The sequence below is a fragment of the Tiliqua scincoides genome, chromosome 2 (assembly GCF_035046505.1).
Source record: "Tiliqua scincoides isolate rTilSci1 chromosome 2, rTilSci1.hap2, whole genome shotgun sequence".
Lineage (NCBI taxonomy): Eukaryota > Metazoa > Chordata > Lepidosauria > Squamata > Scincidae > Tiliqua > Tiliqua scincoides.
The window spans coordinates 180116992-180131223 of record NC_089822.1 but is presented as its reverse complement, the minus strand read 5'-3'; the positions used below and the strand labels follow the sequence as shown (position 1 = coordinate 180131223).

Below are 14232 nucleotides of genomic sequence, written 5' to 3'. Positions count from 1 at the left end.
CCCATCTGGGAATGCCACTCTCTCTCCCTCCACAAGGACAAGGACCAAGCTGGAGGCAACAGTCACAAACAACAGCGGGGCACAGATCTGGGCGTTTTAGATCCTGAGTTGTATCTATCCCAGGTAAATCTTGGTTTGACAAGACCTCAAGTCAATCACTCCAAAGCAATTTAGTCCATTTCAGGGGACTGGCAGTAGACACGCAGCATTGCTTCCAACGGGTTGCCTATTCCAGGGTCACCTGGGCTTCCCAATCTGATGACAGACTCCAGTGCTATAACCATTTTGATTCTTTGGGGTATAGGCTGGTCATTTTAAGGACCTCCTTCCCCAGTATTTCTGTTACTATTTGACCCTTCAACCTTGACCTGAGGAGGGCAACAATCCCATAGGAACTGATCTTGGAGCTCCTTCTATTGGTTTCTGTGGGGTTTACTTTGGAGTTAGTGAGCACAGAATTGGGCTGCAAAGGGGATCGGTGTAAGGTCAGCTGTGCCACCAAGTTTACTAGAGCCAGGAGTTCCTTTTTCCTTACTTCTTCAAGAGAATGTCACTGCTCCTTATTCACTGGGTAAACAAGAAGTAACTGCACCAGAAGAACACTGATAAATAGAAAAGCCAGGAAATCAGTATCGATAACACAGGCCTGCAAAATTGAGGGTCAGGAAAACTTCCCCCCCCCCCCAAAAAAAAAAACTTATGGTGCTTTTATATGAATTTGGGGGTGCTGATTTCAAAAAATGACATCAGTTTTGCCCTATCATGTCTAGTTCTGGGGTTACAGCAAAGTTATAGTGTAGGCACCCTCAAAAAGAAGTTGCTTGAAGTATTCACCAAGGAGGCTATGCTGTATTTCTGAAACTAGACATGATAGGGCAAAACTGATGCTATTTTTGGAATCAATACCCCAAATATACGCAGGAATAAGCCTAACTTTTTAAGACAGCAAAATGTGTGTTGGGCTGTTTCATCTCTGTGTAGTAAAGGTGTCAGAGCAGCAATATTAAATTACAGGAGAGGTAAGTTGAAATCAAAAGGGTTTGATTTTTATAATTTGCAATTTCCACATTGCCTCTTTGTCACTGGCTTGGCTTTCCTTTAGGCTGACATTTAGGGAGAACCCAAAAAGGTTTGACATAAAGGGAACTTGAATGAGAATAATTTGGAGTATGTCTTTGATCTTGACCCAGGAAAAGCAGAAGCGCAGTTGGAAAAAAAAAAAAAAGGAACACCAAGCACTGACAAACCCACACACAATTAAACAAGGTGTATTTTTAAAATTTAATTCTAAATAAAAGAGATAAGAAATAATAAATTTTCAATAAAATATATAAAATTGTACAAGGCTCCCTTTCAAAGGGATTTATTTTTTTTTAATATGCTGGGAGTAAAAGGGCAAAACTGAACTGGGGCAAGGTTCACAACACAGCCTGTAGCAGGGCAAGGAAGGGGAGAAAAAAAAAATCTGATGTGGCCTTTTTGCTTTCTTTTTATAACATGCTAAAAAATACATCCCAGAGAAGTTCTGTTTTCAGCCATCAGCATCTTCTATAGACATTTTATCACAACGTTTAGCAATAGGAATAATAATAAAATAATTAGAATAATAAGAAGGGTTATATAGTACCAAGGACACTGAACAGGAGCCTCCCTCCCCCCCAAATAACAAATAAATAAATGAACGGGAGGGTTGGTCCCTTCTTTAGAGTGGGTGGCACTATCTTGCTCCCATAGGTTCCTTTGGTTCTCTGGATCTATGGGTATTTCAAGAAATGTTTACACACAATTCATTTTTACAAGCTAATAATGGTTAAAGCACATATTGCTGCAATCAAAACAAAACAACTCTGCAACATGGGTTGGATAGCTTCTTTGCACATGCACACAAAGACACATACATTCACACACACAACTCTGAAAAGCAACACCTCTTTTCTTCATACCTCTAGCCTATTTTTTCCTGACATCGTCAAAAAGCCAAGTATAGACACACTTGACTGTAAGTGGCAAATATTAGGCAAACCAAAGGAGGGCAGGATCAAGAACCAACTCCTATAGACCTCTCCAGGCCTCTCGATTGGCCATTGCATACCTTCTCCCTTCCTTATGTGACTTCTTATTAAGCAAACGATAAACTGCAAATCAAAGATGGACACAATTGCTCTTGGCATCAGTCTGCTGCATGGTGATCTTTCAACCACTTCCTCAGGGTCAAGCCCATTTATTGCCATTAAACTACAAAAGAGCAAGAATTTGAATACTGCTGTTTGAAAGGACTGTATTCTCAGAACTGAAGAACTGGATCAGGGCAAAAGTCTATTTAGTCCCACAGTTTTCATGCTAGATGTTCCTGCTGGACTGGAACACTATGTAGGCCCTGCAGGAAAATGTAGAAACCCACCCCATTCGACTAGATGCCTGCCTCTACTTAAGTCTGGTTTGATTTCCTTATCAACAAAATTCATATCTTTAAGCTTCCCCTGCCCAATCAAACCACCAAGTGAAGCCTGCTTTTCCGCCTACCTGCACACTTAGCTGGGAGTAAGCACCATTGAACACAGTGGGACTTACTTCTGAGTAAACATGCATTGCATCCAGTTGCAAGTTTCTCACTATAAAGGATGAATTGTTTCTACTTTAAAAAGCCCATTTCTTGATATGCAGGATTGAATTATTGATTCCTTCTCCCTGCATGTGCACTATATAAAACAACTGCATTTGTTTAGATATGTACTTTCAAAACAACCTTTCTTTCAGGATCAGATTCTGAGTGTGGCGATCACACAGCTGGTTCCCCAACCTGAAGAATACAGGCTCTGCTTTATTTTCAAACTCCTATATAGGCGATAAGGCACACACAAGCATGCAGAAGAAGAACCAGGACTGGTTTTGTACTGCACACTTGGACAGGGCAAGATCCACCAGGAAGTCTATGCGTTGAGGCTTTGCTTTCTGAACTTCTCTTCTTACGATAAGTGGTACATGCTGTATCCAACAGGGGTAGCATAAAGTCCTACAGGTGGAATGGGAAGCACAGGTCTGTGAAAAGGGTAGGACGTTCCATAGAGTGAGGCTGCCTGGATGGGGGAGTTGATAGGAAAAGGGAGGCTGAAACCAGAAGGCAACATGGGCTTGGCAGCCATTTTTAACTTCTCCAGCTCTGCTTCCTGCAGTCTCTTTGCCTTGGCTCTCCGGTTCTGGAACCAGATTTTGACTTGGGTCTCTGTGAGGTTTAGTGAACTTGAGAACTCGGCCCTTTCGGCAATGGAGAGGTACTGCTTCTGACGGAATTTGCGCTCCAAAGCCAGCAGCTGGGAGGTGGTGAACGGTGTTCGAGGCTTCCGATTTGTCTTGTGTTTTCTCAGTGTGCAGGCGGTGGGACTCAGGTGTCCTGGAAATGAAAATAAAGATACGTTACTCATGCAGAAGGCATAAAGGGAAGCTTCCAAATAGTCAATGAGCAGCAGTGTGCATGAGGAATACCGATAATAAATATTTCAAAATTTAAAAAGAATAATGCCCAGTTTGTCACTGGGAAGATCCATGTGCACAGTGGCATTTGGCACTTAGGTCTTTTTGCGCTAAGATCGGAGTGTCCCACACACAGTGGGGTATCAAAGCACTAAGATAAGATACTTTAATTAAGAAAAATAGATGGGATTATGTTTATGTGAGGGCATGTGGAGAAAAGCCAAGCACAGCACATTTGTAAAATGGTGGAAATGAATCATGTTAAACGACCAAAGCCATGTTCAGAGTGCCAATTCATAATGGAGACGTCTTAAGTTTGGTTTTAGCAAAACCATATTGTTAGGCAAAGGGGTTCCTTCCCTGTATAAAACTCTTACACTGAACCACAGCACTGGTCCATCCAGTCTGCTGCCTTCATTTTATTTTCCCTTAATTTAGCAAACACAATCTAGTTAAGTTGCGGCATTTTCACCTGCATTCAAGAATGAACCTTCAAGAATGAACAAATCTAACCAGGGCTATTTTGCCCTTAATACTTCAAAGGAAAACTAGCCCAGTATCTCCAAGTTTCAAACATTAGACAACAGCAAACCCAGGAATGTCACCTAGTGTACACTCTACAGGGAGCAGCAATAGAAGATGACCCCCTGATGAATATGACTGCACACAATACATGCGTTTTTCCAATTGATACTTTCAGGTGTTCACTTGAAACATTTTGGGTGTACAGTTACAAAACTGTATGTGAACTGCTACAGAATATTCCTGATCCATTCCCCCACCCCACAACTGAGATAGTCCATGAAGGAAGAGTTGAACCCCTTTTAAATGGGTTATTAGTTCTGCTACAGCCCATTCCTGCAGAAATCTAGTTCACCTCCTTTATGAAAAGGATACAGAGATTTAAAGCAAAGAAGTGGAAGACTAGGTAGGTCATGAAATCCTGCTGTACCCTGATCGCAATTTAACTGTGATTTAAATTACAGTTTATACAGTTTATTTACAAGATTCAAAAATACATGCTTTGACAAAAATGAGGAAGCTGTTGTTGGAAAGATATGAAAAGTCATTTTCAAGTCTTCCCCTGCATCAAATGTGAGACAAGATGAAACCACATAATGACAGTCAACACAGAAGAAACATTGACAATGGCCACAGTGTTTCTGAGATCATATGAAGCATGGGTACATATAGCTGTATGCTTGTATCTCCATATCACTGCTGAAGAATTTACAGCATGCCATAGAACGGAGGATTCATCCCAGTTTTCATGTACAGGAATGCTGCAAGCCACCAACTTTTAGAGATCAACAGCCGCTAAAAGCTATTCACCTTTCTTTTCTGCAATAGTTCCATGTAGGACATCTCAATGAGAAGGCCTACAAAGTTCAGAGCAGCCTGATCTGCAGCAATCCTGGTCAGGAGGCAGGATTGTAATGTGCTATGCATGTGTATGCACAGGGAAACAAGAATTTCTACAGGTCATTACTGAAGCAGATATAGGAAAGTTGGATATATTACTAAAGGCATGAGTAGAGTTACTAGCTTGGAGTGGGAGGGAAAGTCTCATAAGGGATAGAAATAAATGCATCCCCAGTCACTGCTTGCTATGATTTATCTGCTGTGAATGATATCTTTGATCAGAAATTTTAGCAGAAGCATTCTTTGCCTGAGGAAACTGGAATTGGGTCTGATAAAGGGCTTTGTTCTTGTCTTTGTTCTCTTCTAAACTTTTTATTGATGAGAGACTTGTGATCTTGAGCAAGGAGTTGACTGCCCTATACCCAGTTTATATTTCTATGTTTTCACTGAGCAACAGAAAATAGGGGCAAGGATGTAAAGCAGATTTCACATGTAACACGACATGCACTAATCTTTAAAAATATATAGCTGCAAAGCATCTGTAGCTAATACAAGATGTGGAATTTGGTTCATATATCTCATTCCATTTCAAAACAAAGCCTGTCGTTTACATAGTAATCATCTCAACTTTCTTTAGCACCATTCACATTTTGGTAGAAGGGCTTTCAGAAGAGTAGGGGAAAGAAAGAAATTGGCATCCTCAATATCCTGAACATACTTGCTATACTTGCTAAGGTATACCTTGTAGTGACCTACTTACAAATACATGTGTTGAAAATCATGGGAGGGGGAACCACTTCAAAATTTAGTTTCTAGGGAGGTGGGCACTTCAAATTTAGCTTCTGAATAGTTTTAGTTTCAGAGGCAAATGTTGTCTAGGTTAGGATCACAAGGTAAATAGATGGTTTAAATAGATGGCACATCATTTCAGTATAAATGTTAGCGTAGCCATGCCTGCTGGAATAAACCCTTCCTTGTCAATTTTCTTTATTAGTCTTTTTAAACTGTAACCCATTCTAAGACTGCAAACCTATGCACATTATGACACCCCATTTAAATCAATGGAACTTGCTTCCAAATATGCCTCCTTCCCAGCAGGCTGAGAGTTACACTGAATACCTGTGCCTCAAGATTCAAAAATATATGCTTTGACAAAAATGAGGAAGCTGTTGTTGGAAAGATATGAAAAGTCATTTTCAAGTCTTCCTCCAGCTCTGCCCAATTAGTAAGGCACAAGTCATTGTTTAAAAAAATTCATTATCCATATATTTGTTGTTGAGCTGGCTTTGACGATCAAGACTAAAATTTGCTCAGGAAAACAGAAGTTCTTTCTGCACATCATGAATTACTTTTCTACAAACTGCAGAACCTCATTAAGATGTTATGAAATTGACATTAAAAGTGGAATTTAGGGCGTTCAATCTAACTTATGTTCATATTTCCATATACTTTGGAACAAATGTATATGTCCCACTGTGAGTTCTTTAAGCAAAGAGATCTTCAAACACACAGGTGCAGTACAGTCTTAGAAGGAAGTCCCATTGAAATTTCATGAGGTTTATGCCCAGGTTAGTGTTGGGTTCATTGGGACTGCAACCTTAACCAAGGAGGATCCTAACATGGTTTCTAACCTTCCCATCAAGAGATGAAATATAACAGGGCAGGCTAAATTTGGCTTTATAATGGCACTATAGAGAGCAATGGTATAGAACATGATAGACTCTGGGGAAATGATGCTTCAAATGATGGAGGGAAACAAAGAAAAACACCCATTAACCACAATGGAATAACACTGGTTTCCAAAATATAACATTACTGTTACTGTGGTATGGGAAAGTGTTGAGGTAATTATTCTGATGATCTCCTAACCAAGCAGGCCATCCACATTCTTTACAAACTTTAATCTATTCCTTTTGGTTGTTTTGAAATAAGAGCCCCGCTCTTTCTTCTGTCACATAGTGTAGCTTCTCAAAAGTGACAGAAAGTTCTGAGGTTATCATTACTGTTTACAGCCTACAGTATTTTGAATTAGCAGCTGCTTTTGAAGACATCTCCCATACTTTATTACCATTTTTTAAACCTATCCCCATCTCCTTTTCTTCTTTCATTTTCCTGAGATGCCTTCGAAGATTACATCTTCCCTAGATAACAAAATAGTCTTTTTAACTAGATCATTTTTTTTTTATTTGCAGAAAAATGAACACATTTGACAGTTGACCAGAACTGAAAAAAACTGTAGCTGAAGTTTCCAGTATCCATACCATGGGTTGTAGTATAGACTCTGAAGAATGAAAATTCCAGGGCTTAGAGTTCATTTCTCTGGAATATTTTTCCTCCAACCCCCCCTTCCCCTTTTCTTCATTTGGAAACACATTTACTTGGAAATACAGCTGAAATCGGTGGAACACTTTCTTTCAAGAGAAGCTGTTGAAGATGAAGTTTCAGAGTCTTTTTGCTGTGTGTTTTCTTAACCAAAGCTGCCCCAAAGCTGAAACCCAGAGGCAAGTAAAAAGGCCACAGCCTTGTGTGAATTCTGGGGAGAGTCACGGGAATTCTGACATATGCTTAACAGTGGTTGCTTCTGTAAACTAATAAAAGCTCACAAAAATATATCCTGCGATTCGGATTTAGCAGTTTGTGGAGACTTACAAAAAGATTCAGTTCATGACCAGCATATGATTCCGTTTTCACATGACCAGCTGTTTTTGCTGGCTTTGGGGATATGGTTACTGTGTGGTCAGTGCTACGAAATCTCTTTTATGTAGGAATAAAAGCCATTGGAATCAGTGAAATTTACTTCTGAGTAAATTGCTTAATCCAGCAAGATGACAAGAAGGAAAAGCTAGGCCTCGTAGCCTTATAGAGGAAATTTGCTGAGAGCAATGTGGATAAACAGATATGAAGATAGAAAGTCCCCTATTTTCCATAGATCTTCCCTAGCAAGTATTACTTTCAGGGAAAGCATTTTTGAAATAAAAAATGTGATTTATTGTAAGCAAGTTTCATTAAAGTAGCAACAACAAAGTGCTTGAAAGACTAATCCACTGACTTGGGCATACACTTTGGAGGGTCAGAGAGTACTTTGCCTCATCAAAGACATCGGATAAAGCAGCCTCTGGCCCATGGAAGTTTATGCCACCCCAAAAAAGGAAGAGTTTAGGGTACTACTAGATACTTTGTTCCCTTTGCTTCCAGAGACTAACTGTGGAGTTCAAATTTGGGATCGATTCTTTGATTGCCTTCTTTCACTTTTTGTTTACCTGAACATTCCCTAGGTTCTTAAAATGAAGCTGGAGAAGATGGTGATAAAAGGCAGGCAGGTAGGTGTGTATATGTTGGCAAGACAGAATCAAAGGAAAGATGGCTTGTGGAAAAAAAAAAGTTGTGGGACAAGAAAGGTCGAAGCCTTAAGTCCTTGAAGAATTTTTCCTTGGACAGGGATGGGATGGTCAATGGGAGTTCTAGAAAAGTGGTTTCCAACTTTTTTTTCCACTTGCGTACCCCTTGGAAGCCCATTTCCATACATTGTACCCCTTGTATTAGCCCCGCAAGGCGTTCTAATACCAGCCCTGTTCTTTTCTGCCTTTATTCAGTTCTTTTTCAAGCACCCCTAAAGGGCCTGGCAAGTACCCCTTGGGGGTGCACATACCCCAGGTTGGGAACCACTGTTCTAGAATGCAGAAGATGGGGCTGCTGTACTGTGGGCAGCTAACTGAAGCATGTTAATTGGGGTGGGTGATATTGTCAGTTTCGAAACTCTTGTTAATTGTTGCTCTTTGTTATTTTGTCACTATTATTTACTAATAATAATAATCACAAAATCCCATATGGACAAAAAGGTATTTTAAGAAACTCCTTTCTTAAAAAGAGATGCCTGCAAAAGTAAACTGAACCAAGACAGACCTCCAGGCATGCAACATGGCTCCCAGAACTTGGCCCAGGAGTAGTGATTCCCCAGCAGCCAGCTCTGCGATGGGGAAAGCGACTGAAAAAGGGAGTTGAAAGCCAAGGCGACGGGCGGAATCCAGGGGACTGGTGCCGCCGGATTCCTTTCCTCGCAGCTAAGAGGACCTGTCGGGCACCTGGTCGCCCAGGTTCAATGACGGGCAAGTCCTCAGCTAACGATGAAGGGGAAGTCCTCAGCTAACGATGAAGAAATCGGTCCCATTCTTCCTGATCTCCTGCATTTATTCGGCTCGCCGGTTGCCTTTGAGGCCACCAGGACGCCTCCCTTGAGACAGACACGCAGGAGGAATAACTTAACACCACTTCAGGTGCTCTGGGAAGCCTCCAGGCTGTCTCCTGTTACAGGTGCACCACAGCAGGCTACAGAGAGGGATGAGAAAGATGATCTCGCATCTTCTCCGGGTGGGGAAGCCCTGCGATCCTATGCTGGCACTTTCCTAGCCAGAAAGACCTCCCGCAAGGAGAGGAGAGTTTTGTCCCGTCCCCCCCCCCCCCAACAGACAGAGAAGCAGACTCCCACACGCGTCTGGTGGGACTGGGCTCTCTCTTCCCGGCCAATTAACTAGAGAAGGCCCCGCACGATCGTGCCTCGGCTGTCCAGAGGAGCTGAAAGGAGTCCTGATTAATGCGGACAGGATGGAGAGGGGGTCGCGGGGGCTCTGGGAAACAGGTCTGGGCAGGATGGAAAGCCGGCAGGCAGGGCAGCCTGAGCCAGGCCGCTGGAGTGTCTGGGGAAAAGGCCGGGCAGTCCTTTGAAGTCTAGTTTAAGGAACTGCAGGAGAAGATCGCGCTGGTAGTGCGGGCCAAGCCTATGTGTGTTGTGTGTGTCTTCTTCCTTTTTAAATGACATACGAACAAGATACCGGGCGGGGGGTACTAAGGTTTCGAACAAAATCCTTTCTAAGCTGCGAATGCCGCCTAGATGTTCTTGCCGCACGTCGTGCTCTGGGTTCGTATTAAGGGCACAATCCAGTGCATGTCTACTCAAAAGCAAGTCCTATTGTGTTCAGCGGGGCTGACTCCCAGGAAAGCGTGGACAGGATTGTAGCTTCAGAGCCCAATCCTACGCCTGTCTACTCAAAAGTAAGGCCCATTATAGTCAATGGAGCTTACTCCCAGGAAAGCGTGGACAGGAGTGCACGCTAAAAGTTTCCCCTCAGTTTTCTCAGTTTCCCCATTCCGTCCGGAAAGGGGCCTTCCCGGAGCTCCTGCCGCGAACTCCAACCCAGGACTTCCCCTCTTTCTCTCCGCTAACACGGGCTCCTCGGGGAGCTCCTCGGAGGCGGTTGGTTCCTAAAGAGCAGCTCCGCAGAGCCTTTCCCTCCCCGCATAGCCCATTCAAGGAGGGCCTCCTTGGTCGGCCGGCCGGCCGGCCGGGTCTGTCTTGGCCGGCCAGAGCCAGCTTCCCGGATCCCGAGCGCCCTGCAGGGCCGAGACTCACTTGGGGGAGGGGAGTATCTGCCGGCCTCGGGGATCCACGAAGTGCCATCCTCGGAGTTCTCGGACTTCACCGACGACGTCTCGAAGGTCTTTGTAAGCCCCGCGGGGCTGGGAGCTTCCCGGGAGACGTGCGCGGGCAGGATCAGACTCCGGGAGGTGCCCAAGCCCGCGCCTTCCAGGGCCCCGCCGGACTCGCGGGGCGGCTTCTTGTCGGACATGAGCGCCTCCACGCTGAAGGGCAGGCTGGAGACCTTGACTTTGTGGGCATCCTCGGTACCCGCGGCGGGGCCCTCCTCGTCCGAGGAGAAGACCTCCTTCGCCTTGGAAGGAGAAGACATCGCGGCGCAGCCTCGCCAAGCTCCTAGTGCCGCCGCCGCCTCCTTCCCCACTCGCTCGCTCCACTCCAGACCGCTCCCGCACGCTCTGCTCACAGCAGCCCCAACAGCAGAGCCACTTTTTTTCCTCCCCCTTTTTTGGCCAGACTTGGGGCTGTTTCCTCCTCGGGGAAGTGGAGTAAGCGCGTCTTGGCCAATGGGAGCCGCCGCTCGCCGTGACGTCAGGCGATGACTCACGCGATTGGCTCCGAGCTGGCCTGAGTAGGGACAGCTTCCCCCCCTTCCTTAAATAAATTAGAAGTTAATGACGTGGGCAGCCAGCGGAGCTCTGTTATTAGGGAGCTTTCCAGCGCTCGAACTCTGCCAAAACAGGAAAGTCACTCGAGTAATTAGAGCTGATGATATGAAGAGGAACTCTGAGAGCGCAGATTTTTTTTCTTACACTTGGACTCTTACATGAGCAAACTCAGAGCCCACTCCTATCCACTCTTTCCTGGGAGTAAGCCCTATTGGATGCAATGGGACTTCTGAGTAGACATGGCTAAGATTGTGCTCTCACACTGTTTCCCTGCGAACTGCCCAATCCTATTCACATTTTCCTTAGAGTAAACCCCATTGACTCTAATAGGACTTACTTCTGAGTAGACACGCATAGGATTGGGCTGTGAGGCTGCAATCCTAGACACACTTTACTGGGAGTAAGCCCCACTGAACAAAGTAGGATTAACTTCTTAGTAGTTATGCATAGGAATTGGGTTGCGAAGCTCGGACGCCTTGAGAAGGCCATTCAGCTGATCAGAACATAGCATGACCTGAAAGCCCACACCAGACCGTCTTGTCTGTCTCGGGGTCAGCCTGGTTAAGACAAAACGATTCCCAAGGGGAGATGGGGGGGGGGTAGCGCCAATTGGTCTGCGGATGCCTACAGGAAGGGGCATCAGGTTGCCACCAGGGAGTACTGCTTGCTGGGGTTGGGGGGTGGGTGGAACCACAGGAAGAATGGCACGAGTTTCACTTCCAGGGCAAGGGGGAGGTGAAACTGACATCACCGATGTCCTAGTGGTGATGGGAGCAGGGTGACCAGTTGTCCTCTTTTTTTAGCCTCGTGTCCTGGAAAGAACTTAAATGTCCTCCTTTTTCCAGGCAGCTCAGAGCCTTCTTGGAATTAATATATGTAAAAAGTACATGTAAAGTACTTTTCAATTTAATGATAAGTAATGTGTTTAAACCTCATGAAATCCACATAGGAGTGTTTTTAGCTTTTGTCATGACCTCTGTTTTTCTTGGATGTCCTACATTTTGGGGTGCCTGGTCCTCTTTGGCATTATGACATCTGGTCACCCTGGGTGGGAGCCCTTCATTTCAGGCTTGTAGAAATGCCTTATATCTTATGGGATGCAGCTTGATGGTCAAGCACGATCCCTGATTCCTCAGCGTTGGTGCCCCTTGGAAGAGTAACGGGCGCAGCCAGGGTGCGCTTCTTGACTGACCACCGGGCAGATCCAGGCTGGACTTCTTCTAACGCAGAGGCCCTCCCGTTTTCTCACAGGGCCTTTCCACACGACTTTCCACATGGGTGCCCTAACCCAGTGAAGTACCAACAAGCACACGCACAACCCACTCTCCTTCTATAGAACTGAAGGGGGGGGGAACAGAAGCATTTAAAGTTGCAATCCTAACCACACTTACCTGAGAGCAAGACCCATAATGGGACTTACTTCCGAGTAGACATGTGAGACTCCCTATTATTCCCAGCAATGGGGAGGGGGGAACTGCTCTCCTGCCCAGTCACCTCTCCCTTCAGCTGCTTAAGCGGGTACATGCAGTGCACGAAGGGAGGCTGATTTATGCTCAAAAATGATGATGTCGCTCCCCTCGATGGCAGGCGCCTCCGCCTTGATGACAAACAGATGCACTCTCTTGAGTCTGCCAGCGCATCAAAGAGCCCCTGAGGATGCCCGCCTCGCCCCACTTCTCCACTCCAGGCCACGAGGTGCCTGCATGTTCATTTCAATTACTAGCCCGAGAAAAGCCAGTCGTATTTGCTCCGTAATTAATTTAATCTCGCAATGATCGCTATTTAATTAGCCCTTGATAACTATTGTTGTTATTAAAACGCTCGGGTTAGGGGGAAAATAATAATTATAATAATAATTATAATAATAATAATAACAGACGCTTAACAGCCCAGTCCTAGGCATGTCTACTCAGAAGTAAGTCTCACTGAATTCATGGCAACCTACTCCCAGGGAAGTGTGTATAGGATTGCTGCCTAAGACAATTGCAGCACAATTCTATGCATTGCCTACTCAGAAGTAAGTTCAGTTGTGTTCGGTGGGGTTTATTCCCAGGAAAGTGAGTATAGTAGGATTGCAGCCTTACAGCACCTTGAAGGAGAGCGTAAGAAACCTGTGGACTTGGCGGGACTGTGGAATAATGCCTGTGGATGCCTGGTCCTCTAGTGTGGTCCCACAGAATGTCTGGTCCTATAGTGTGGGGCCCATACCTCACTACTGGACTGCTTCGGAGCCCTTTATCCGAATAATATTTTCTTGCAAATACTCGGTGGTTTATTAGGATCGTTGAGTGCCTTTCCTACGTTCCTCAACTCTAGGGCTGGGAAAATGTGGGGGATGCAGGGATAGCTCCTGACAGGCCTACACGAGACGGCTGGCTTGGCTTTAGGTTTTCTGTCTCTGTGCTACAGTACGATCTCTTCTCAAGGTCCTTCAACGGGGCTGCTCTCAGTGCTCGGGACTTCTCAGGGACTTGGGTCAGGTCTGAGAAGCCACTGCGCCGGGGCTTCTCAGTGCACCCCTCTTTAGTAAAATTGCTGCCCCTCCGACCCGTCCAGTGAGACGGGGGGGGGGCTGTGAGTAGTTTCCTCGGGAATCAGATCTCACAGCAGCTCCCTCCCCAGGGTCGTCCCGTTTTCTCTCGAGTTCCATTCCCCTCTCCTGCAGATCGAAGGCAGTTCGCTCCCTTAGGAGAGGTCCCGAGAAGGATCGCCCTTTCCTCGTCGAGGAGGTGGCTCTGTTCTTGGAGCTTTCCACCGCCTGTCCTGGGCTTGAGCTCCCAAAGGCAGCGGCAGTTCCATCTACTACACGCCTGGGTCTGTTCCCAGCCAGCAAACCAGCCACCCTCCGTGGGAAGTCATCACTGAAGAAGACGAGAGAAAAAGAGGAGGGGTGGTGCTTTGGGGTGTCACAAGCCACCCCCCCCCCCGGAGAGATCGGCAACATTGCCAGAGATTTTCACGGAGAGGGGTTGCACCTTGAGGGTGCTTAAAGGGCCATGCACAGGGGAAAAAAACCAACGCAGGGCACCTGTGGGCGAGAAAAATATTCAGGCTGCCATCGGACGCACTAGGACTGGGGCAGGCATCTCGCTGGGACTCAGTGGGACTGACTTCTGGGGAAGGGGGCCGAGTGAGAGGTCCTCGGTGTAAAACATCCCCTCATGTGCCATCTGGCACGCCTGCGGATCAACACGGGTCAGGCGCTTCCTTTCCACGAGACACGTATTGGCGCGTTTGCAAGCCAGCTTGTGAGGGTCTCCTTCTCTCCTTCCAGGCTCTCTTACGTGTTTAAAGGAAACATAATGGCCTGGGGGCAAATGGGGGGCAAATAAGCTGGTCATCAACATGCTGGTCACCTAC

At 45.7% G+C, this 14232-nt stretch overlaps 1 protein-coding gene across 1 annotated transcript; it reads right to left on the bottom strand.

Annotated features, from left to right (window-relative positions):
- Positions 1 to 1895: 1895 nt before the first annotated feature.
- Positions 1896 to 10577, bottom strand: MSX2 (msh homeobox 2). Its single transcript, XM_066616281.1, has 2 exons — positions 10241 to 10577; positions 1896 to 3391 (listed from the first exon to the last, which is right to left on the bottom strand). The coding sequence occupies exons 1-2, from the start codon at positions 10575 to 10577 to the stop codon at positions 2967 to 2969; spliced, it is 762 nt and encodes a 253-aa protein (XP_066472378.1). The 3' UTR covers positions 1896 to 2966.
- Positions 10578 to 14232: the final 3655 nt, after the last annotated feature.

What these genes read in the sequence shown, in the direction of transcription:
- MSX2 (XM_066616281.1), bottom strand. Translation starts at nt 10,577, where the DNA reads ATGTCTTCTCCTTCCAAGGCGAAGGAGGTCTTCTCCTCGGACGAGGAG. An exon ending in CAGATACTCCCCTCCCCCAA is followed by an intron (nt 3,392 to 10,240) that starts GTGAGTCTCGGC and finishes TTTCATTTCCAG; the next exon opens with GACACCTGAGTCCCACCGCC.